Source organism: Staurois parvus, unplaced genomic scaffold, assembly GCF_062004578.1.
Source record: "Staurois parvus isolate SC_StPar_1 unplaced genomic scaffold, SC_StPar_1.0 ptg000544l, whole genome shotgun sequence".
NCBI classification, from domain to species: Eukaryota; Metazoa; Chordata; class Amphibia; order Anura; family Ranidae; genus Staurois; species Staurois parvus.
Genome location: NW_028318340.1, coordinates 2,679,339 through 2,702,349, shown reverse-complemented (window position 1 = coordinate 2,702,349; position 23,011 = coordinate 2,679,339). Strand labels below are relative to the sequence as shown.

Genomic DNA, 23,011 nt, shown 5'->3' with positions numbered 1-23,011 from the left:
TCAGCAGACTGTGTTCTTCTATTGTTGTGACTTAGATGACGTTCAGAGCACATTTTATGCCCAATTCATGCAAAACTGCCCGGAATCCCAAGGGGTTCACATACTTTTTCTTGCAACTGTAAATATATTAAATAATAAGAAAGAAATATGCATGTAATCCTACAAATCCTAATAAACATGCACATTTTGCTTACCAGAGAAAGCATCATTTAATGGTGCCAGGAGAGTGAATTCTGAATCTGCCTTTAGAGAGGCTGCCAGTCCCATTTGGGCCATGAGGTCAGTGAAAGTGGTCTGTTGGCTTCCTGCCAATTCCAAAACTTGCTTAGCTGAGTACAAGAAGAAAGAAAAATTAAATATAAAATACATATATTTTATGATTTCAAGTAATAATATAAATTAATTTTATATTTACTAATGCAAGAAAAAATGCTTCATTTAGTAAATATGGAAAAAAACCTAATATGAAAATGAAAAACATTATGTAGAGATAAGTTTTATGGTAATTTGCTAACCTGTTAAAATTGAAGATCCTATTCAGTGTCACTTGCAGTGATGGACCTATTACAATAACAAGTCTTTGGTGATATTCTAATGTACTTTGTGAAATCTGACTAAAGAGTTAAATATACCTATGAAGTGGTTAAATGTGAATCAGTGGTGCAAAAGAATTTGCTTAATTTTGTTGATTAAGTTCAAATACACAGACTGTTTTATGTAACTGTTATGAAGTGCATATATACAACTAGCATTTGCTACAAATTAACCCATTTCTTCATACTGGAATACAAGTGAGAAAAAAATGGCACCAATCGGGGAGGAAGGGGGACTGCCCAGGTAATTGCTTCATGCCTTGTCTTTAAAGTGGTTATACATTTTTACATAAACTCACTGAGGTGACTAGCCTCAGGTGATACACAGAGATTAAACAAATTCACCTGCATAAGGTGTACCTGTTTATCTGTAGCTATCTTTCCTCCGAAAGCATACATGTTATACAGCACCTCTGAACAATAGAAGGCCAAGGGCAGGGATCTGACATCACACACTGCACAGCATAGAGCAGGGAGCTGAGTGTATTCTGAGACTTGAGTTGAGGGAATGGACTCACTGCCCTCTACACAGTCTCATAGAGAAACATGCGCAGCTGAAGTCGTCAATTACATGCTGTGTGCTGGAGGGTGGGGCTGTTTCCTAGAATTGTCTGGTGTTGCAATAGAATATCAAAATTGACTCATGCAGATTGCAGACAAATGACAGAGCCCATATATTTGGGCCTTGATTTTGATAAAGACAAGTACATGCTAAAGAGGGATATGCTTTGTTCATTTTTAAGATTTAAACCACTTTAAATTGATATCCAGCAAAATGCAGCTACTCACCAGAGTCAGGAATGAGAACCTCATCAATCAAGTGAATGACACCATTGCTAGTAACTATATCCTTCCTGTTGACCAGTTTCTTGCCATTTATAGTCAAGCTGTCTCCATCGCATCCAATCTGCAGTGGGCTTCCTTCCAAGGTATCATAAACTCCTCCTCCCATGATGGCCTCAGAACACTGGACAGTGTCCAGAATGTGATAGTTCACCAGGGCTAAAAGGAGTACAGAAGACCTTCATAAACTTCATTGATCATATGATTAATGTAACAGATGTAGCAATGACATCCCTACTACAGTAGAAATATCTATAGATGCAGTAATGTAACTAGAACACTCCTAAAGGGTCTATAAAGGTATTAAATGGCTATTCATTTTCACACAGATTATATTGATCATCACTTAAAAAAGATCCATGTTTTTAGAGCCATGATCTGTATCATCTGTTTGTGTTTATCAACGGTTTGGGTGAATGAACTTTCCTTATCCTGGGGCCTGTTTCACATGACATATTCCATTCCTTGCTGTTACTACTTTTTTCCTGCTTGTGGGGATTTGGTTGGACATGGGATACCATTAAAAGTAATGGTAGTGATGAGTTTTATTATATTTTGTGAAATGCACTTATAAACTAAGGGTATGATATTTATTTATGTATGTAGATATGTTGTCCATAAATAACAAAGCTAAGTATGTGCCATTGTGAATGATACAAACACAGCTGGAATATACCACATACCCTCAGCTGCCTTTTTGTCAGCCATAATCCTTTCCAGAACATTTCGTGGAAGCTTCTCGAAAGCCTCATCAGTAGGAGCGAACAGAGTGTACTGACCGGGTTTTCCAAGTTTCCCCATGAGATCTGAAGCAATAGCAGCAGTCTAAAATGTAAATAGAATGTTATTTTTTTTTCCTCTTTTCAATTATTTTTTTTAGCTTAAGGCTATTTTTATGATGCCAGCTCTGCTGCTTTTTAAAACATTCAACTGTTCCCCTGTAGGCAACCTCTATGATACATCTATCATGGGTCCTCTCCTCCTAAATATTATCTGAACCTTATCTAACAAGCACACAAGACTGCCAACATCAAAACGAGACAACTAGTCATCACAGTCCTGTTGACTGTCTTGGAAACAGTTTTCACTGAAGGACTTAGATCTGAATCTAGTATCTATATCTAGTAAGATATATTTTCAAGTAGAAATCCTATAAAAATAATTATTTGTCATTATTTTCCTTTATTTAAATGGTTTTGGTGCATTAATATTGTAATATATTACATTAATTAAGTAAAGCACTACTACAACTGCAGCTACAACTAGTGTGGATACCTAAATTTAAATTGGGTAATAGCCTCTTGCAATCTTTGGTGTAGGGTTAGAACTGCAAAACGAAGAAGTAGTACTAAGGGCCGAGTACTTTGTTGCAGTGCATATAAGTTGGCAAGGAACCTTCAGAAAGAAAGAGAGGGCAGAGTGAATAGGACAACCCATTACTGTGCTGCTGCTGTCCCTTTGCTGTCCATTCACAGCCTGGGGCCAGGAAAGTGAGCCAAACTGACTCTACTTGTAAGAGTGGCTTCATGGTTGGTTGGCTTTGGTGCCCAAGCACAAGGCCCTACTCCTGCTGCTACTCTGATATCCACCTGCCGAGGCCAACCCCTCTGCCATCTTGTGCTGTGCTCCTTACTGTAGGCCTCCTCACTACATTCCCAGCCATAGACCTTTATATCATGAAGAAAGAATGTCCACACAATAAGTAGATTCAATGCACTGGTGTTGTTCAGGGAGTGGCAATACACTCACATCACAAGAACATATGTTCCAGAGTCACATGACATACACAGTCAATCACATATAGTTGACAGTCCACAGTAGCCACAGGTGAAAGCATGTGCAGCACCTCAATAGCCATCTCCCTACACTCTCTTCTCTGCCCAGAGTCATCAGTGCTCACAGGACATTCTCTGTAAACACCTCCTAGCTTGGTACGCCTCTCTTGGGAAGCAGTCTCATACAGGGATCTCCAGCCTAACCTAAAAGGCCTTTTGCAATCTTTCCTTAGCCAAAACCTCCTTAAGGGACAGAATGTCTACAGCAGGCTCCTCCTGCATAAGTCCTCTCCACCCAGCCTCCTGCACTGACCAGGGCCTACGTTTGTCGGCTACATGCTCATGGGTGTGGGGTGTATGGCTCCCATGCCCCAAGAAAGTGTGTGTCCCACCCCTCTTAGCTTATATGTGGGTGCCGACTCACCCCTGAAATCACTGTGGGAGGGTTCTACCTAAAAGGGGCCTAACACCTAATGTCACTACCTGCTGTACAAAGCACTAGTCTGGTACAGAGCCACCTAGTAACAAAGTGGAAAACCGCACCTGCCCACATGCTGTCTGGTAAGTATTTGTAAATCTCATGACTGGATTGACAAAAATACAATTACTTTTGCAGTAAAATAGCCCCCCATATGCATTTTACTAGCATATTTAGCTGTTAGCTGGTGCTCAGCTTTAAATAATAGTTGAGTTGTTATTAATGACGGGTAGTATTGCACTTAAATCCTCCCTGACACCCCTGTGCATGAAATGCCATCAACACTAACACTGGATTGTCATGGAGACAGAAATTTGCATTGCATGTTAACATTTTTTGCCTAAGTATGGTAACTAGAGATGCACATTAGTAAATGAGCTACAAAACTCTAATGAATATTGATCTTTCTAGACATATTTCCTGATCACATAAAATGTGAAAGTCCAAAAAAATATTTGTGCTGTGACAACGAACATAATACATATAATCATATAGTACATTATGTACTGTATGTCCAAGAAGATACTTACTCTAAGAGATGACAGATCATCCTCAGCATCAATAAAGTCCTCAATGGTGTTTCCAACAGCTGTGACAACACGGTCAATTACATGAACAACACCGTTTGTAGCAATCTGGTTACCATGAATAATTCTTGCACAGTTAACTGTAACAATCTGTAAAATGTCCAAACAAAATATACAGGATGATAAAATATATCAAGATTTAGGTAAGAAAAAGTTTAATTTTAAATAAATATGTTTCATGTCAAAATTTGTAGTCATGCCTTAGTTCACATATTAGTCCTCCAAATACAGTATAATTCAGCATAATTCAGCATAATGAAACATTTCAGGTTGAAGTGGTAGACCTAAAGGTTTACTGTGATGTCTGGGGATTTCTGGTGTCATAAAGAAGTGGTATGCTAAGCACATTTTGTAATATGCTAACATGAATATAAATTTTAATATAATTTTAGTAAATGACTCTAGCCTTTATGTGCAAGAAGCCTGCTAGTAGTCCTCTAACTATAATAAACCATTTGGTTTTTATTGTTGTCTTTGTACCCACTGGGGAGATTTAGTTTTACTTTATGTCCTGTCTTCTGTTGTCACCAGCACAGTAAGTTAAGGGAAACCTTAAATTTAATTGCTGTTACTAGAAATGGTGTGGAGAAGAAATATTGAAATGGGGACACCTGTTTGGTGACAATGGTCAAAAGTGTTTAGGATCTTTAGACTCATAAGCAAGGTCCTCTTATCCTTCTTGGCCTGAATTGTATTGTAATTGTACTGTCTCCCTTTAGCTTGTAAAATGCTGTGTAAACTATTGGAGCTATACAAATCTTGTATAATAATAGTAATAATGATAATTTATTAAGTAAAGACACTGTAGCTTATCAAATCAGGAAATATCCAATAGTCTTGGGAGATCAAAAAGTTTTTTTTTTCACTGTTAAACCACATTTGTTAATGTTTTTTTAATCTTCCTTTACATGAGCAGTGGGCTGAGGGTTCTGTAGATTTAATTTCTTTTTATCCAAACATTTTTATTGTAAATTGTAAACATTTATATGGCACAAAGAGAAGAACAGGTACATACATTGACTGACTGGTCAAGTTTGTCACCAGGAAAGAATCTTAGAGCGCTTTTCCAGACTTCATAAGAACATTACATCCAATGATCATACGTTAACATCATGACAGTGAATAACAGAGTAGACAGTAGGCATCTTTTGTCAAAACAGTTTTGCCGAAGACTAGTTTACACCAATTTCTGAAGGTCATCTAGCCAACGCAATATGTCTGAGGTAGGCATAGTAGGGAATCAGAGGCCGTATAACCTGTGAGCAAAACTGGCACTAGCTCACTCACACTGGAATGTAAATGCAAAAGCTACATGGTGTAGGAGGGTGCTGGACATGGAAGGCCTTACATTGTGGAACAGACATTGGCCAATGGGATCCTCCTGATCAAGGGCTGGTCCAGAAGTCGACCTACGCTATCTCGGTGTCAAGTACATGTTGGTCTGGATAGAGAGAAGTATAAAGGTGACAAAGCACTAGAGGAAGTGCAAAAGGAAAGGGAGAAGAGAAAAAGAAGAGAATAAGAAAAAAAGGGGGTGTGGGGATGGGTAAGGATAGAAGGATGGGGAAGAAGGGGTATCTCAGTGGGAACATGAATGTAAGGAACCCGGAAGGCCCTCCAGCAGGAAACCTCCTTTAACCCGTCCAGCAAGTGTGGGAGAGCAGAAGAGCTCAATAAGGTGTCACAACAGAAGAAAGTGTCATACATGCTTTCGCGATGCCTGATTGTGTGGGTCATCATGGGGGAGCATCCATTACTTGAAGGTATTCGATGGGTAATTGCAAGTGAATCCAGCAAGCCCAGGTGGATGTGAACTTGGAGGGGGATTCTTTCAATATACAGAGTTCTTCCATTTATGCAATCTTATTTAGTTGTCTATACCATTCAGATAAGGAGGGGACCTGAGTTGTTCCACAATGTATACATACGTATGCACATTTTAGCAGCGTTCACCATCTGCATTGCAAGAGTAATTTTTTTTTCTTATTTATTTTAAATTTTCCTCTGGTTTAACTTAACAGACATGTGTCTTTTCTCAACCTAACAATGTAACTAACATAACTATGTGTAATTTACCCTCATTAATGGAAGATTTCCTCTCTTCCTGTCTGGGACTAAAAGAGGGGAATCTCTCTAATGACAGATTTTCCAACTCTTTCAGCTCTGTATGGAGCTATAAGAAAATATTTTGCTGTTACACAAAATAAGTTACACACAAGGGCCATTATGTATACTGTATGCAGGAAGAATGTAAACACTAGTAAAGGGATCAGTTGCTGCAAATAAAGCACAAAAAGTAATAGTTTGCAAAATGTACATCCTTTATGTTTAAATAATCAAAACGTTTAGGATGGTGATCTCACCATGCCTCTCAAAATTTCAAGTTGGGTGCTCAATATCCCAGAACAATATATATTCTCAGGTTGAGGAACATTCTTTACAAAGTCAGCGGTTAGTTAAGATGATGTCACCAGCACTTCCCATAAGACTTTGAAGCGGAGACATAATTTTTGAAAATTATTTATTGGTAAAATTTTATTTTTGTATTTTTAAGCCATTATCTATTTGAGGCGGGGGGGGGGGGAGGTTAGCTGTAAGTGCAGTGGCCATTCCAATTTGATATACTGTATGGCCTCTTTAGTAAATCTGCAAACAAACTATTAAACCCCATTTAATTTCATTCACATTGAAAGAAAATGTCAATCTATTTTAATGGCTTCTCATTTTAAACAATATCTGCCTATAAAGTAGTTTAACATTTTCTTTCAACTTTATCAGAGTGCTGAAAATTTTCTTTCAACTTCATCAGAGTGCTGAAAAAATAATTACTTGTAACAGATAAGGTAAGTAAAGAGGGATGGGGGTAACAAAAATAGGTCATACATTCAGATACATTGGCCTCAGCAGTTGTTTATCTACTGCCTTAAAATGGAATGTGGTGAAGTGAAAATCTTACCCCATTAGTGTAATGGTTTATCTGGAGAGGTTGCTTATTGAACATAGATATCAGAGTCATTCCATTCTTAAGATCCTTGGTCAGCATTCTTCTGTCCAGCATATGATAATGCAGAGCATTCAGCAGCTCAATATTCACATTGCTCAGCAATGATGCACGGATTTCCTATAATATTACATCATAAGATAAAATTAGATGTTATATTTACAATGGCATACCAGTATTTACATTATTTTAATGGAATGAAATATTATGCAACAATTCACTGAAATTATTCTATTATTAAATATTGATTAACTGAATAAAACATAGAAAAAGAATTATAAACTAATCTATGTACAGATAAAACATATACAAAAATTATAAGCTAATCTATTTACAGGATCCAGCAGGTCCCATGCATCATTGCTAGGTGCAAAGAAAGTAAAGGAGCCAACTCCTTCAATTTCACTCTTCAGTTCAGACTTCTCTGAGTAATCTTGTGTTGTTCTAGCCCCCACAATTCCAAGAGTTCCATATACGTGGTCAATAGGAGCAACTAGAAATAAAGAAAAGGAAATCACAGTGTATATTAAATGTTACTATGTCATCATATCCTAAAAATTAATTTTAGAGGATCTTCTTTATTAAATCTCATCTACCAGTTGAGTTGTTACCACTTGACCTATCCAAAAACAATAGCAGGACCCACAAATCCCTGTTTACTGCCTAAAATGATAGTGTTGAATGAACTGCAACTAGTCTTACTGTCACAAAAATAGATAAGGAATGTGTAAATGATTGTATACTGATCACTCGGAGACTTGCACTTCATTTAATGGGTTTGCTAGTGACATGGAAAAAAAAAAAAAAAATATATATATATATATATATATACATACATACGCACACAGTGTATATATGCTTATGTCAAATAAATATTTGATTTGGCCTAAAAAAAAAGAAAGGCCCATGGCATAGCATGTGTCCGGATACAGTAAAAGAATTGAACCATACATTTTTTATTCTGCTATTTTTGAATAAGCTTTTATGTCCTTTAAAGTGAACCTCTTTCAAATATTTGTACAATAAACTGGGCTTGGGATTAAAAAAAAAACATACTGTAAGCAGAGCAGACATGTACAACCAAAGAATCAGTAGACGTAGTTGCAGTTATTTGAAACTTGGTCAAGCTTGGTCTCATCTAATTACACCTCTATTGGTCATGTTGGCGAATCATCACATTAAAGGTACCAATAGAGAAGCTCAGCAGTTGATAGTGGGTAAAGCCAAGCCTTCCTTGTAGAAAAAGCTGAAAAGTGCACATAATTTCAGATGTCTATGTTTTTTTAATCCACTGAACACTGAATGATGCATAACTGATTTTCCCAGAAGGCAACCTTTGATTATGTATTTATGACAAGTGTACTTTATGAAGATTCATACTAAATGTACATATACATAATATTCCATGTGATTTACATATTTATACACTAATACTTGCCCAGGAACATTAACTGAATCTGTATTTTGTTCATACCTGCAGGACATCCTGGTTGACCATTCATAGCCATATATCCAGGGCAACATTCATACAGGACAGTCCTGTTTGGAAGAGAATTTGAAACTTAGATGAAGTGGGCTGACAAAGTGCATTTTTCTCAAGCAGCACAGAAGCAATGGGGGAGATTTAGTAAAACTGGAGCACTCAGAATCTGATGCAGCTGTGCATGGGAGCCAATTCACGTCTAACTTCAGCTTGTTCAATTAAGCTTTAGCAATAAAACCTGGAAGCTGATTAGTTTCTATGCAGAGCTGCACCAGATTTTGCACTCTCAGAGCAGTTTTAGTAAACAACCCCCAATGTAATAATTCTATGTCAGTATGATACAGATTTTGTAAGTCTTTTTAATAAAAAAAATCTACATGATTCTACATTCATTCTTAAAAATGATAGTCAATGGTACGGGCTGTTTCCTGAACACTTGATAAAATACCGAAGTGTTTTTACCACTGATGCACACTGATGTCAAAATACACCGTTTCCCAGTTTTTAAACTTTTCTTGCTGGAGAAATACAGGTTTAAGGGGGGTTGCTCCCTGTTAAAAAAGGTGGACTCATCCTTTGATAGGGGAGATATGTCCTACAGTGCTGGTGTTTTCCTTTCAGGATTCCCATTGGTAAGCTGATTAGAACCTGTTCTGGAAGCTCTGGGTTGCTCAGTACTTAGCAAACAAAAACCTGACACAAAGCAGACATTTTCCTTATCTAATATATGATGACACAAAAAACACTTAAAGCAGGTAGTCAAGTCTAAAGTCTGAGCTCTGAAGTTAAATTTCAGAGTCTGAACAGCCAGAGGAAAGCTGGCACAAGTGCTCCATAACTACTGTGGGAACTATCACATTTGGATACTGATACACAATAAGACAGTAAAATAAAACTCAGCTCACAACTACAAGTTTTATTTTGGTTACAGGATATGGCCTAAGCCAACCTTTCTTAACCAGGAATCTTTCAAAGATTGCTGGGGTCCTTTCAGCAATGAGCAATTTCTGCCTCCCAGATAAGTAACTACCAACGCCAATGATCTCTTTAGACATTTGTATGGGGGACAGGCATTATTCCCACTGACTTTCAATGTAAGGAACATTCTTCCTGCTAACCAATAATGTAAAGTGTCCCTTCTCCAAATAATCATTAGTGTTCTGTCAATAAATACCAATGTAAGGTGGTTCCTCTCCCACTGACCACCAATCTAAGGTTAGTCCATCTCCACTGGTTATCAATATAAGTAGGCACTTCACTGACCACCAGTGTAAGGGCACAATTTTTCATGTACCACCAATGCGAGGAAATACAGTTTTCACTGCCTGATTTTCTGGACTTTTTTTTGTTTCATTCTCATTAATCATAAAGGATACACCTGGGAATTTGAATATGCTAACTATGGAACATTCTTTGCTATATTTCAATTTACTGTTCATGCCAAGAGTTGTATTTATAGTAAATATTAGCAAGAGTTTCCTGGGATCTGAAAACAATTTCAAGGTTTCCTCCATGTTACTAGGTTGAGAAAGTCTGGTTTAGGCCTCTACTTGTCAATGTATCTAACTTATAGAGGTTTTTGGTCACTTTTGGCCAGTGATTACATGTATTTAATCAGCACAGATATTGTGTAACTCATTTACTGTATGTCTGTAACTAAATATATTATTGGTTAAGTGTTAATAAACCCACATTTTAAAAATGAACATTACATTACAATGCTTACAGTATATTACATTCTTTGAGAAAAGACTCAAGTTCATCTGCGTAGTCCAACCAATAGAATATTCTTGCTTGGTATATGTAACGTACAGTCATTCCAGTTCAGCACATATTTTTTATTGTTATCCTTACTAGCAGTGGCTCCTATTACTAGAGCTGTCTAAGGATCCCACACTGCATGTGCACTCCTCCCAGGGACTGAACTGATGTGTCCAGCCTACATACATGGGCAGCACAGAGAAACTTGATCTGAATGGGTTGTTCATTCCTCCCAACTGCTATAAGGTGCTTCAGCACATCAGACAGAGAGACCAGGAAAAATTCCCAACAATTCATTTCACAACCTCATTGCTGATGTGTGCAAGGGATGATAGAAGTAGTTCTGCTGGTCATTAGTGAACCCAGACCAGAAGCTAGGGCAAGGTTCATGAAGAACCTGAAACTGTGGCAGTGGTATTATTCAACTGTACCTTTTTACTGGTATTGTTAAACATAATAATGTCTAATCCAGTATTTAAAAAAGTATGGGATAGTACAAATCAATAGCATCAACAGCCCTCACCACAGAACAGTTTTTCTTTCTTTCCTATGTTGCTCTGTTTTGACTGTATCCCCATTCTAAGTCCTGATTAGGGCTAAGTAACGGTCCTCTTCAGGTTTGAAAGCTTAGAGTAGGTGGTTACATCTGGAGGGAGCGGGCCCCCCTCATCCTCTCCTCCTTTAGTTGTCAGCTGTGACCTCGCTTTCCTCACAGAAACACAAGCTGGAATGTGCCTACCTGCCCTGTGCCTCTGTTTCTAGGACTTCACGCTGTCAACAAGAAACAGAGGCACATAAAAGTACAGCACAGTAGCTAAATAGTTAGCATTTCCGCCTGGCAGTACTAGAGTTGCTGGCTGGAATCCCAACCACGGCACCACCTGCCTGGAGTTTTCATGTTCTCCCTGTGCCTGTGTGGGTTTCCTCCGGGTACTCCAGTTTCCTTCCACACTCCAAAGACATGGTAGGTTAATTGGATCCTGTCTAAATTGGCCGTAGTATGTGTATGTATGATGTGGCAGTGCGGTATCCTGCCACGGTCTAAATCAAGCTTATATCCCAGGATTCTCAACCATACAGGTTGAGGGGCTCCAGGCGGGTTACTTAATGCAGAGGAAACTGGTTTGTCAGTTTCCTCGTTGGTTCTTAAAGCCTGTTTTGGGACTTGGGGCCTAGAGATTTCTAAGTGATTTGGGAGGGATGAAATCTCCAATCCTGGGTCCATGTTTTCAGAACCCCCAGCACACTGATTGCACAGGTGTTTGCAGGCCTTTTTGTAGAGGCCTATCCATGGTTTTGGGCTCCACCCCGGCAGACAGGAGGTCATTGCCCTGGAGTCAGGAGAACTCCACCTAGGAGAGGTGGAAGCCAGAGCAGAAAGGGGCTGCTAGCTGTGTGCAAACAGCCATTCAGGAAGGAGTCTGTAGGAGACAGCTGTGAGTCTGAAGTGGAAGGCCAGAGCGGCAGAAATGTGTGTACAAGCCAGGAGGCTGAATATTTGTTTAATTTGTTTTAATGGTGGATACCCTTGTGTGGGAAACATGTTTTGGAACTTTCCTTTAAATAAAATTGGGCTAAAAAAAAGGAGTGGCTGTGTGCTGTAAAGCTCTACCCTTGGTGCTAGTGCCCACAATGAATATAAGTTAGGGACCTTAGATTGTACATCCCTTGAGGGTTAGGGACTGATGTGAATGTACAATATATATGTAAAGTGCTGCGTAAATTGACAGCGCTATATAAGTACCTGGAATAAATAATCAATAAATAAAAAAGTATGCCAAGGGATTTGCAACTCCAGGAGACTGTTCTGTACAAGAAAAGAATGAATAAATGTTCTTCAGCTGCTTCTCTGCTTCACTCTGCAGAGTGAGAACTCCTGAGAAAGTTCAGCAGTGCAGAACTTCTCCATGTCACTGACAGTGAGAGCTCAGCCTGGACAGGTGGGGGAAGGAAGGAGGAAGCAGCTACATGTCTGTAAGTGTAACTCGGACTCAGAATGACTTTGATAGGTGGAGGGGTGGGGGTAGGAGGGTGCAAGAAGCTCAAGAACAGTATGGATGGGAGAGGTGAGTGAGCAGAAGCACTGCTGAAGTCTTGGGGGCATGCAGACTGTCAGGAACCAATGTTAGTCATAAGAAGGGGGTGGATACCGACTTTATTGTCGGGATGACGCTACATGAGAGACCACAGCCCCTCCCACAGGTATTTTCTTTATTTATTTATTTCAGGTGCTTATATAGCGCCATCAATTTACACAGTGCTTTACATATATATTGTATATTCACATCAGTCCCTAACCCTCAAGGGGCGTACAATCTAAAGTCCCTAACTTACATTCATACATATACAGTACATACTAGGGCCAATTTAGACAGGAGCCAATTAACCTACTAACATGTCTTTGGAGTTTCTTTGACTTCAGAAGAAACGTTGCACATTTCAGAAGGCAGAAAATCATTTTTCATGGTAGCAGCTTACCAAGATTCAGATAATGCAAAAAAAAAAAAAATGAACCCGTACTTCTCTTTTAAGTGATCAATTAAGAATGTTTTTATTGTAAAAACAATCTTTGGCTTTAAGACTGCTTTAGCACTTCTGCCTTGCAGCACTGGGGTCCTCAGTTAGAATCCTGGCCTTGCACTATCTTTATGGAGTTTGCACGTTCTCCTGTGCTTACATGGGTTTCCTCTGGGTACTCTGGTTTCCTCCCACATGCCAAAGACATGCTGGAAGTATAGCTGGCTAAAGTCTAAATTGCCTCAAGTATGTTTATATGTATGCATGTGAGGCTGTAGATTGCAAGCTCCTGGAGGGCAAAGACTGATGTGAATGTACAATATGAAAGGTGTTGCATTAATGATCAGTATTGTATAAATATTTGAAATTGATAAATTAAATCATTAGTGGAGCAGTTGTAAAATTATATTAACCTTTGTAGATGCAGTTTTATCGCATTCACCCTGCTATCTCTTCCCCTTGCTGCTATGCTGTTGCCATTGCTGTCTCTTTGTCTATCTAAATGTTAATATTAATTCCACTTGAACAATGCATAATCTGCCATATACCCCACATACCAGGAAATTGGGCAGTAAGTGAAGGAGCTTAGAAGGAGCCTACATAGCAATAGATCCTCACTTTAGGACAGTAGATGCGATCATATTTTTACATGCCCCATAGCTCTCCACCAAAAACAAAAGCTTTTCACTGTGGATCTCCAGTAAAGTACTCATATGTATTTTTAAAGCAAATGATAAACTACGGGGAAATATGGTAGATTATCACTCACTGCCCTTTCTTCATGAAAGTTTATTTATGAACGTTTTAGGGAAAGGCTGTTAAAATGGCCTCTACCTTATCAATTGATATCCTACCTTTCATTTCATGAAGCTTTTTTCATATTGAATGTTTAACCACTTCAATACCAAGCACTTTTACCCCCTTCCTGACCAATTTTCAGCTTTTAGTGTTGTCGCACTTTGAATAACAATTGCGCTGTCATGTAACACTGTACCCATAACAAAATTGTATCATTTTTTTCACACAAATAGAACTTTCTTTTGGTGGTATTTAATCACCACTGAGTTTTTTATTTTTTGCTAAATAAACCAAACTAACCTGAAACTTTTGAAAAAAAAACTCCTTTTTCTTCGTTTTTGTTATACAATTTTGCAAATAAATAACATTGCTTCATAAATTTGAGTCAAAATGTATTCTGCTACATTTCTTTGGCAAAAATACCATAAATTAGTGTATATTATTTAGTCTGTAGGAAAGTTATAGAGTCCACAAACCATGGTATAAATATCTGACAATCGATCAAGCAATGTACTGAAAGCCAATCTCATTTCTTGAGGCCTGAAAACGCCAGCATAGTTCAAATACCCCCGAAATTACCCATTTTTGGAAAATAGACAGTCCAAGGTATTTAGTAAGAGGCACGGTGAGTTCCTTGGAGGTTGTAATTTTTTTGTTAAAATGTTTTGGAAAATGTATAAATAAAAAAAAAATCACAATTTTTTTTTTTTTTACATATTGTCACAAGTCCAGCACAGCGTAATTATAAAACTGGTGTGGCGGTGATCTGGGACACTGACTGGTGGCAGTATGTAAAAAAAAATACAAATAATAATTTAATTTTTATTTTTTCAATTTTTTCAAATTTTTCAATTATTTTTTTTATTGCATTCTTTTTTCTTTTGTTTACTAATTTTTTTCAACACACTGTGACCAAAGCAATACAATGATCAGAATTTTTTTTTTTACAAATTATGGTTGCTAATACCGAAGTATTTCATTGATATTTGCAATCATTGTTACTGAATGAAACAGATTCATTCAGTTTTGTTGTGATTGGCTGTGATTGGGCAAAGCTCATCACATGATACAGATGGGCTGTGATTGGCCCTGTCTGTACCATGTGACTGCTTTGATCAATCACATCTAACAACACAATTGTATACAATGAATGGCATGACAGGAATCAACATGTGATCTGCTGTGATTGGTCACAGCGGTCACATGTCACTGGCAATGGGCCGGTGTAGTGATATGTCTTTGGCTGTGTCCCATGGCCGCGTGAATGGCTGCTTTTGACAGGACGTCATATGACGCCCAGTCATAACAGCGAGTAATTTAAATAAGAAATTTGGGAATTAAAAAAAGCAAGAAGTAGAAGCAAGAAAAATAAGCAAAAATGCTCACTTAGATGGCTGCAGTACTGATTCCAGCTGCAGCTGTCCCCCGCCACCTCTAAGACCAAGAACTGAGTGATCAAATACCACTGATCGCTCCATTCTCAGTCTTCAGTCTACAGAGAGCCGGTGACTGTCAGTCACTGGCTCTCTGCTCTGCCCCTCCTGCACTCACTGGAGCGCTGGGCTGTGGAAGGGGAATGAGCAGCTGGCTCAGGCTCTCAACAGAGAGGCTGACTCAACTGCTGTTCCAGGCTTTTAGGCAGATCCCCACTGTAAAGTTGGGATCAATCTCGATCCAAAGCCTGGACTGGCTGAGTGATGTCAGCCGACAATGTACTTTATCCTGCTGTTGAGTGAAAACAGGTCACAGGCATGCAGAACAAAGTGCACTCCTGTGATTTAAAGGAGAAGTAGGGCCAAATAAGCTTTGTCACTACTTCTTCTTTAGGAAGGCTGTTTGTACAGGTATGCCACATCTTAACTTTCCTTTCCCCACTGAAATAACACTTTATACATGAGCTATCCTGCTCCATTCATTAAAATACTATAACAATGAAACACACTCTATGAATAGAGGAGGCGTGTCATTTTTCTGCCTGTCCTCCTTTATTTTCATTACTGGAAGCAATAGTACAGCTATTTGGCCCTTTTGATGAGTGACAGACCCAGTATTAAATCCCACAGCAACAGAAGATCAAAGCTGCAGCTTTATGGGGGACAGAGGAATGACAATTTCAACAAACAGTAGTCACAAGGACAATCATGCTTCTCATTCAATGTACGTTTTGTCACTCTTGATAATTTAGAAAATAAATAAATGCTTTAAGCATCACTTTACAGAGAGTGTACAAATATTCAAAGACCTAATCAGTAACCATACTGCCACAATACACAAGTTATGGAATTGGAAATGTCACAATTGTAAGTCTAAATGAGATCTATATATTTTTCTAGAAAAAACCCCTGCTTTGCAGGGTACCAATAAATCCCAGTGGACAGATAAATGCACTTTGTAGTAATGTATGAAGAGACTCACTGGGAAGAAAGAATTTGTAGAAGTGACACACCCCTTGACTAATGTAAGTTGCGAAATTGCCATGAAAATAAACATACCGGTAAGTGAATTATTAGAGTAAATTTTTACTCATTTAGTAAATCAACCCCACCGAACGAATAAAAAGCTATGTGGCATGGGGATATTATTTAAAATCCTGCAACCTGGAAATTGCTTTGTAAAAATGTAGCATAGTATAAGACTTTTTTCTTACTTTATTTTCTGTATAACCCAAAATATATACCCCCAACTGAATGCCCATTTTCTTGGGTTTACTTCATGTTACTAGGCCTTAGAGTTTCACAGACATATCAACTTAAATTCGGGTTAGTTTTTTCTGTAATTTTTTTTTGTTTTGATTTTGGAAGTCAGGAAAATAATTGGAAAAGTAAGTAATGATGGGTTTTGTGATGCTTAAACCTTCTCATAGCAAATCCATAATACTATATCTAACCTCTAAATTATTCCTTTTAATTATAACAATTCTATTATTTATTGTTGTGCCTTGTTTAGATTTTTGCCATATAGGTAGAAGATCCTCATTAACTGGTAACCTATCTGTGAAACATAACTCTTAACACTGAACCTGATCCTAACACTTAAGTCATGACTTCATCCTAACCTTAACATTTACCTAACCCGAAAATTGAACCCTTAAAACTAAACAAACCTCTATAGTAACCCTTATAGTAACTCAAAACAAATCATATATGTAAGCTGCCCATGCCAGTAAGATTGGGATCTTTGTTTTTCTAAGTCCCTCCTGGAAAATTTTTCAAATACCTGTCGAGTAGAATCATTGGATAGACACTTTATTTGGTACAATGACAGCGCTCTTTCTTTTGCAATCAATCAAGCCACTGTAGTGTTGTCAAAGTTGTTGCTGCTGCAATAGTAATTTAGATGGCGCACGGTTGATAGTCTTATCAATGAATAGCCACACCTACTTGCACTTGCAGCATGTTAGGGCCTATTCACATCACATGTATTGAATGTGCTGGGCAGCCTACTCCAACACAGTCCCAAAGCGCAGACAAGGAAATTTGTACTAAAACGAAATGGGAAACACGTAATGCGTGGCAAAACGTGTATTACCAGTCATGCAACAATGCACAGTAATAGTGTGAATAGGCCCTAACTTTAGTCTAACCCCTAACTTTAACCCCCTAATACTAAGTTGACCCCATCGAATCCATACTTCCCTTCTCTTAATCCAAGGGTTGCCAAACTTTCTAAACAAAGTGCCAGTTTACTGCCCTTCAGACTTTAGAGGGGGCGGATTGTGGCCAGTGGATGTAGAAAATATCCTAGCATCAGTGAGAGTAAACAGTGCTTCAGGCTTGATTGACATTTGGAGCAAAGAAAACTACATAGTGGCTGTGGTCAATAGGAGGTGAATTTATTCCTCATCATTGGTTTAATTGGGTATACAGCGCCCCATTCCTGGTGTCAGGGGGAGGAATAATGCTCCATCATTGGTATCAGTGGGAGGAATAGTGTCTTATTGTTGATATCAGTGGAAGAATAGTTCCCCTTTGTTGCTGTCAGTAGAAGGAATAGTGTCCCATTGCTGGTATCAGAGGGAGCAATACTGCATTGTATCAGTGGGAGCAATAGTGTTCCAAAGCCCTAATAAAGGCTACCAAAAGGAAGCAGTTTGAGGACCACTGTCCTTATCGAAACAATGAGTATAAATGCATTCCCACTACATCAAAACAAAGCAGTGCCAAGATTGTGGTGCCATTTTGACTCACACATTTACAAACATATACTAAGCATTATGAATCTCATGATCTATAACACAAAATACTTGTTGCAACTTACAAATGCATTTTATTTCACAGTCCAACGTTATGTTATTGCTAGCAAATACAGGGTACAATCTTTCTGAATAAATATTTTGCCTCCATCTTTTTTTTTTTCTTTGGAATGTAGCACCCATACTTTGTAAAAGAAAGGTGTGTGTCTGGATTTCCCCACAGGGACTGGATTGTTCTGATGGGAAAACATGCCATAACAGAAAGATTGTACTATTCTACTTGTGTTTTTTATCTCTGTTAGCAATACAAAATGTACTAAACGCCCTTTAAAAAAGACCTTAGATGACTGTCTGGAATGAATAATATCTTTCATCATTGCTGAATTTACAGTAAAACAATTAGATAACATGGAAACAGGCCAACTAAGCAAAATTCTCCACAGCTGAAAAAAATATAAGACTATGTTATAATACTAATTAAACCCTTTTATCCAAAATACTAAAACAGATGAAAGACAGCATTTCTTTCTTGGGGATGAGAGGCTCTTAGGCGCTTTACTTGCATTATGCATCCCTGAATGGCATTTCTTTGTAACACATAGTCAACATTTTGAAATAACTTGTAGACGCTATCTGAACAAGATGCTTAAATTATCCATCAAACTAAAGGTAAAATCACCTTGGTTGCTATTGGCAGCAACTCCATTTTGTTTTAATTTTAATTTCCCATTTTTTTAAGAACAGAAAAAGGTAGAAAGTGGGATAAAGACATTTTATACCCCTGATGTGTGCCTGCTGTACCATGTACCTGTATAAAAAATGATCCTGTTCTTTTTGCATTGAATTCTTTGTGTGAAATCCCTGGTGTTCCTACCAGTACCTCTGCTTTCCTATTAAAGCCTGACCATGCTAGGTAGGAGAACACAGCATGGTCAGTTTTGTAGCTGTGCTAGGAATTGCTTTCCTGCAATGATCAGACTTGTACTGAAATGCTCCCCCCCACCCCCCACCACACAGCCATTCAATGGGAAGATCAGTCTGTTCCTGTTTTTCCTCCCCCAGCTCTTTTAGCTTTTTATGCAGCTGAGCACAGAGGGTATGTGATCACTTATTAACTACTTCCCCCCAGAGGATTTACCCCCCTCCATGACCAGGCCATTTTTAGCGTTACGGTGCTGCAATGCTGCACCCAAATTAAATGTACGTCCTTTTTTATCCACAAATAGAGCTGTCTTTTGGTGGTATTTGATCGCCTCTGTGTTTTTATTTTTTGCGGTATAAAAAAAAAGACTGACAATTTTGAGAAAAAAAACAATATTTTTGACTTTTTGCTATTAATCATGTCCAGTAAAAAAATTTTAAAAATCAAATCTCATCATAAATTTAGGCCAAAATGTATTCTGCTGCATGTCTTTGCTAAAAAAAAATCACAATACCTGTATATTAATTGGTTTACGTGAAAGTTATAGCGTTTAAAAATGGCGGTATATATACTGAATTTCTAAAAAACATTTTTCACTAGTAATGGCTGCGATCAGCGACTTACAGCGAGACTGCAGGACTGCAGCAGACATTCTGACACTGAAGGGAACTGACTTGGTATCACTGACATCCCTAGTGACACCAATATAGTGATCAGCGCTAAAAACTATACTATGGGCCCGTGTATATGTGCTTGACTGTAAGCACACTGCTTTGTATGGCTATGCAAAGCAGTGTGCACGAGCTGACAGGGAGGAGAACTGTTTTGTTTACAAACAGTTCTCCTTCCCATTGGAGATCCTCGACATTCATCAGGTGCCAGCGAGTAATCACCAGTGATTGACAGCTGTGGCTGCCAATGGTGTAATGGATAGGGTCCCTACCCGGAAATGCAAAATCAAGTATATATACGTGATTTTGCACAACCGTGCCACCCTGTGCTGGACAGAATGCGGTTAAAAAAAGGACGAAAAAAAGTATTTTACAATGATTTTTTATCTATACATGTTTTGCCTTTTTATTTCTATTTTAAGCTGAATGGGCTTTTTCAAGGTGAGGGTTAATATATACTTTAATGCATTTGGTATTTAATGCATATTGCATTTAATGTTTAATTTATTGCAAGCAATGCCATTACCTGAACTTGACTTGGTATCAGCCTCTTGCAGTTCCCTTTCTCTACTTTTTTCAGGAAGGAAAATGGGGAAAGGGGGATGCACAAATAGCCACTTATGGTGCAGTGCTAACAAGGAGCATGTTGTTAGGCGGAAAAAGCAGAGTGACAGAAAGATGAGCTCCTCAGTCTGCTTCTCATTTACCATCCAGTCACAGGGAGGGGGTAAGACAAGACCTGCGAGGGCTCATTCATACCATGGGGTGCATCAGAGAGAATTTTTTATTTTTTTTGCACGTTCCTGCATGTTGCATTTAGGACAGCCCATTAATTTCAATGGGCTGCCCTATGCCCATTGAACACACAAAAATAGTGCAGTCACAATTTTTAAAATTGCGCTACACCAAACTACATGGGGAGAATGTCACCAGCACACCGAGGATCACCAATATGGGTCCAAAGGTTTTAATGAACGATCACATAGTTACAGCAAGGCAACGTTTCCAAGTCTCGCAAGACCCCTTAATCATGCCCGATGAAGGGATCCTGCAAGACTCGGAAACTTTGCCTTGCTGTAACTATGTGATCATTCATTGAAACTTTTGGACCCATATTTGTGATCCTCGGTGTGCTGGAGACATTCTCCCTTGCTGATTCTGTTGGGTTTCAGCCGACGGTCGCTGCAGCACCCACTTATACACACAGCCATTTTTAACGCAGGAACGTGTGCGTTTGGATTGTACACTTACACCAAACTAAATGGTACGCAGCTGCGTTTGCCATTACACACATTTGCACACATTCATGCACAGCACCTGTTGTGAACAAGCCCTCAGTGTTACTTAACTGAAAAAGAGAAAGATCAGGTCTACTACCCTGCCAACCAGGGGATTTACTGTGTAGTAGACCTGTGTAAATGTGTTAATGTTAGAACTAGATATACTGAAATATAAATCCTTTGGCAGCTCCCATGTATACATTTCATCTATGTTTGAGTTGATTGTCTGGAGTTTAGCGTTGATATAAAAATTTGTTTTTTTTAAAAAATATATTATATAGATGTATCACATTAGGTTTTGTTTGGCCCACATAGATCAGTATTTTCAAAAATGAAATAGAAACATGTTATCCTGACAAATGACTTTATCTTGGATTAATGTAATCCACTTCAGAAAGGAATTAATTACACCAAAGCTCGGCTAAGATCCAACCTAAGTTGTGGTGTAGAGAGAAGGAAGAGGATCTAAAGCTGTACAGAACAGGAAAGGCACGTACTGCCTGCAGACACATATCTCGTGTGGTTAGAATCACATGGGAACATGTTTGGTACTAATTTGATGGAATGCTCAGGGCTCATTGAATTTTCATAAAATTGTGTTACAATATTATTATTTTTATACAGGATTTATATAGAGCAGGGGCGGACTGACCATTTGGAAACTCAGTAGGGGACCCCATGAGATGCCCCTGGTACCTTTTTCATAGGCTTTTTTGAGTTTGGGCAAGGAGACAGGGGTCCCATGATCCCCTATTGCCCGGGGGCCCCATGAGTTGTCAGTCCGCCCCTGATATAGAGCCAACAGCTTACAAAATGAAGGTAGACATAAACAGTTACAATACAATTTGGTACAAGAGGAAACAGAGGGCCCTGCTCGTTAGAGCTTACAATCTAGGAAACTGCACATCACCCAAGCACTGGAAAAGCATTCCTTCCTAACCCAATGATTAAAAAAATGATCTGATCCTTGCATACCATTGACAGTCTGTATATACTGTAACAACAATAGCCTTTAATTGATATCACATTTATAATAGGTTTCCTACATTTTCTAATATGGTAACTCCCCTCCAATTGTATTCAGGCCATATATTTCATCAATTGTTAACAGTAGACATGCCTTACAAAGCAGCGGGTTTCTTAGGATGGAGCTTCATTACAATGAACAGGTTCCAACAACTTCTATCATTGTAGCCTCAGAACTACTGTTTAAGACAGGAGTGTCCAACCTGCAGCCCACGGACCTCATTTGGCCCAAGACAGTTACGAGTGCAGCCTGACACAAAATTGTAAGCTTACTTAAAGGATAAGTTCACCTTTGGAACATATTACATGTTCCACCCATTTTTAGGGTGGAACATGTAATATGTTCCCATAGCTGCAGCCGCTCCTGCCTCCCCTTACCTCTGACAGAAAGTACGAGGAGAAGTTCCCCGTACTATCTGTCAGATTTGAAAACACAGCGGCCACTCATTCACAGAGTTCTGTGAATGAGTGCCTACAAGTCCCAGCAGCCTTAGCAGTTGTCGGCTTGTAGTTTTCAATGAACTACAACGATGCTGTGGACGGCGTGGTCGTTAATTGTAGCTTCCTGTCAGTATATCTGCTTGACCATACATCCTGTACAGCAAGTAGATATTCTGACAGGTCTGCAGGAGACATGCATGGAATCAGTGATCTACATATTGCAGATGCAATGCTTTCCAGGCTCCTTTGGACAAAAATAATAAATGTACATTTTTTTACCTGCAAAAAAGTTAGCATTTATTTATTATTTTTGTCCAAAAGGTGAACTTATCCTTTAAAAATTTAGTTTTTTTGGAATTTGTTGTAAAAATGCATTTACACTTAGAAAACCCATGTGGTTGGTTAAAAATTTGACAGTGTCTCTTTACTGGAGTGATGTAAGTTTTATCTTCCCATAGAAAAATTTCCCATTCTTACCTATCATGCCTTATTCATGTTATCAGTTTTCAGCAACACCTATTCTTGTGAGCAACTATTTTCAAGGATGAAGCACATGAAGGGCAAAATAAGAACCAAATTATCTGATGAGCACCTTGACAATTCATTGAGAATTGTTACAACATCCAACGAACCAGATATTGAT

The 23,011-nt window shown here is 38.5% G+C and overlaps 1 protein-coding gene across 14 annotated transcripts in view; it reads right to left on the bottom strand.

Annotated features, from left to right (window-relative positions):
• The window catches only part of POSTN (periostin), an 82,510-nt gene that overhangs the window by 37,760 nt on the left and 21,739 nt on the right, over positions 1-23,011 (bottom strand). For all 14 annotated transcript variants that reach the window (XM_089690827.1, XM_089690832.1, XM_089690829.1 and 11 more), the window contains exons 3-9: positions 8,752-8,816; positions 7,613-7,770; positions 7,233-7,397; positions 4,220-4,366; positions 2,120-2,261; positions 1,383-1,595; positions 195-329 (exon numbers count right to left, since the gene is read on the bottom strand). In XM_089690827.1, coding sequence (XP_089546953.1) covers positions 195-329; positions 1,383-1,595; positions 2,120-2,261; positions 4,220-4,366; positions 7,233-7,397; positions 7,613-7,770; positions 8,752-8,816 — 1,025 coding nt within the window. The remainder of the gene's footprint in view (positions 1-194; positions 330-1,382; positions 1,596-2,119; positions 2,262-4,219; positions 4,367-7,232; positions 7,398-7,612; positions 7,771-8,751; positions 8,817-23,011) is intronic.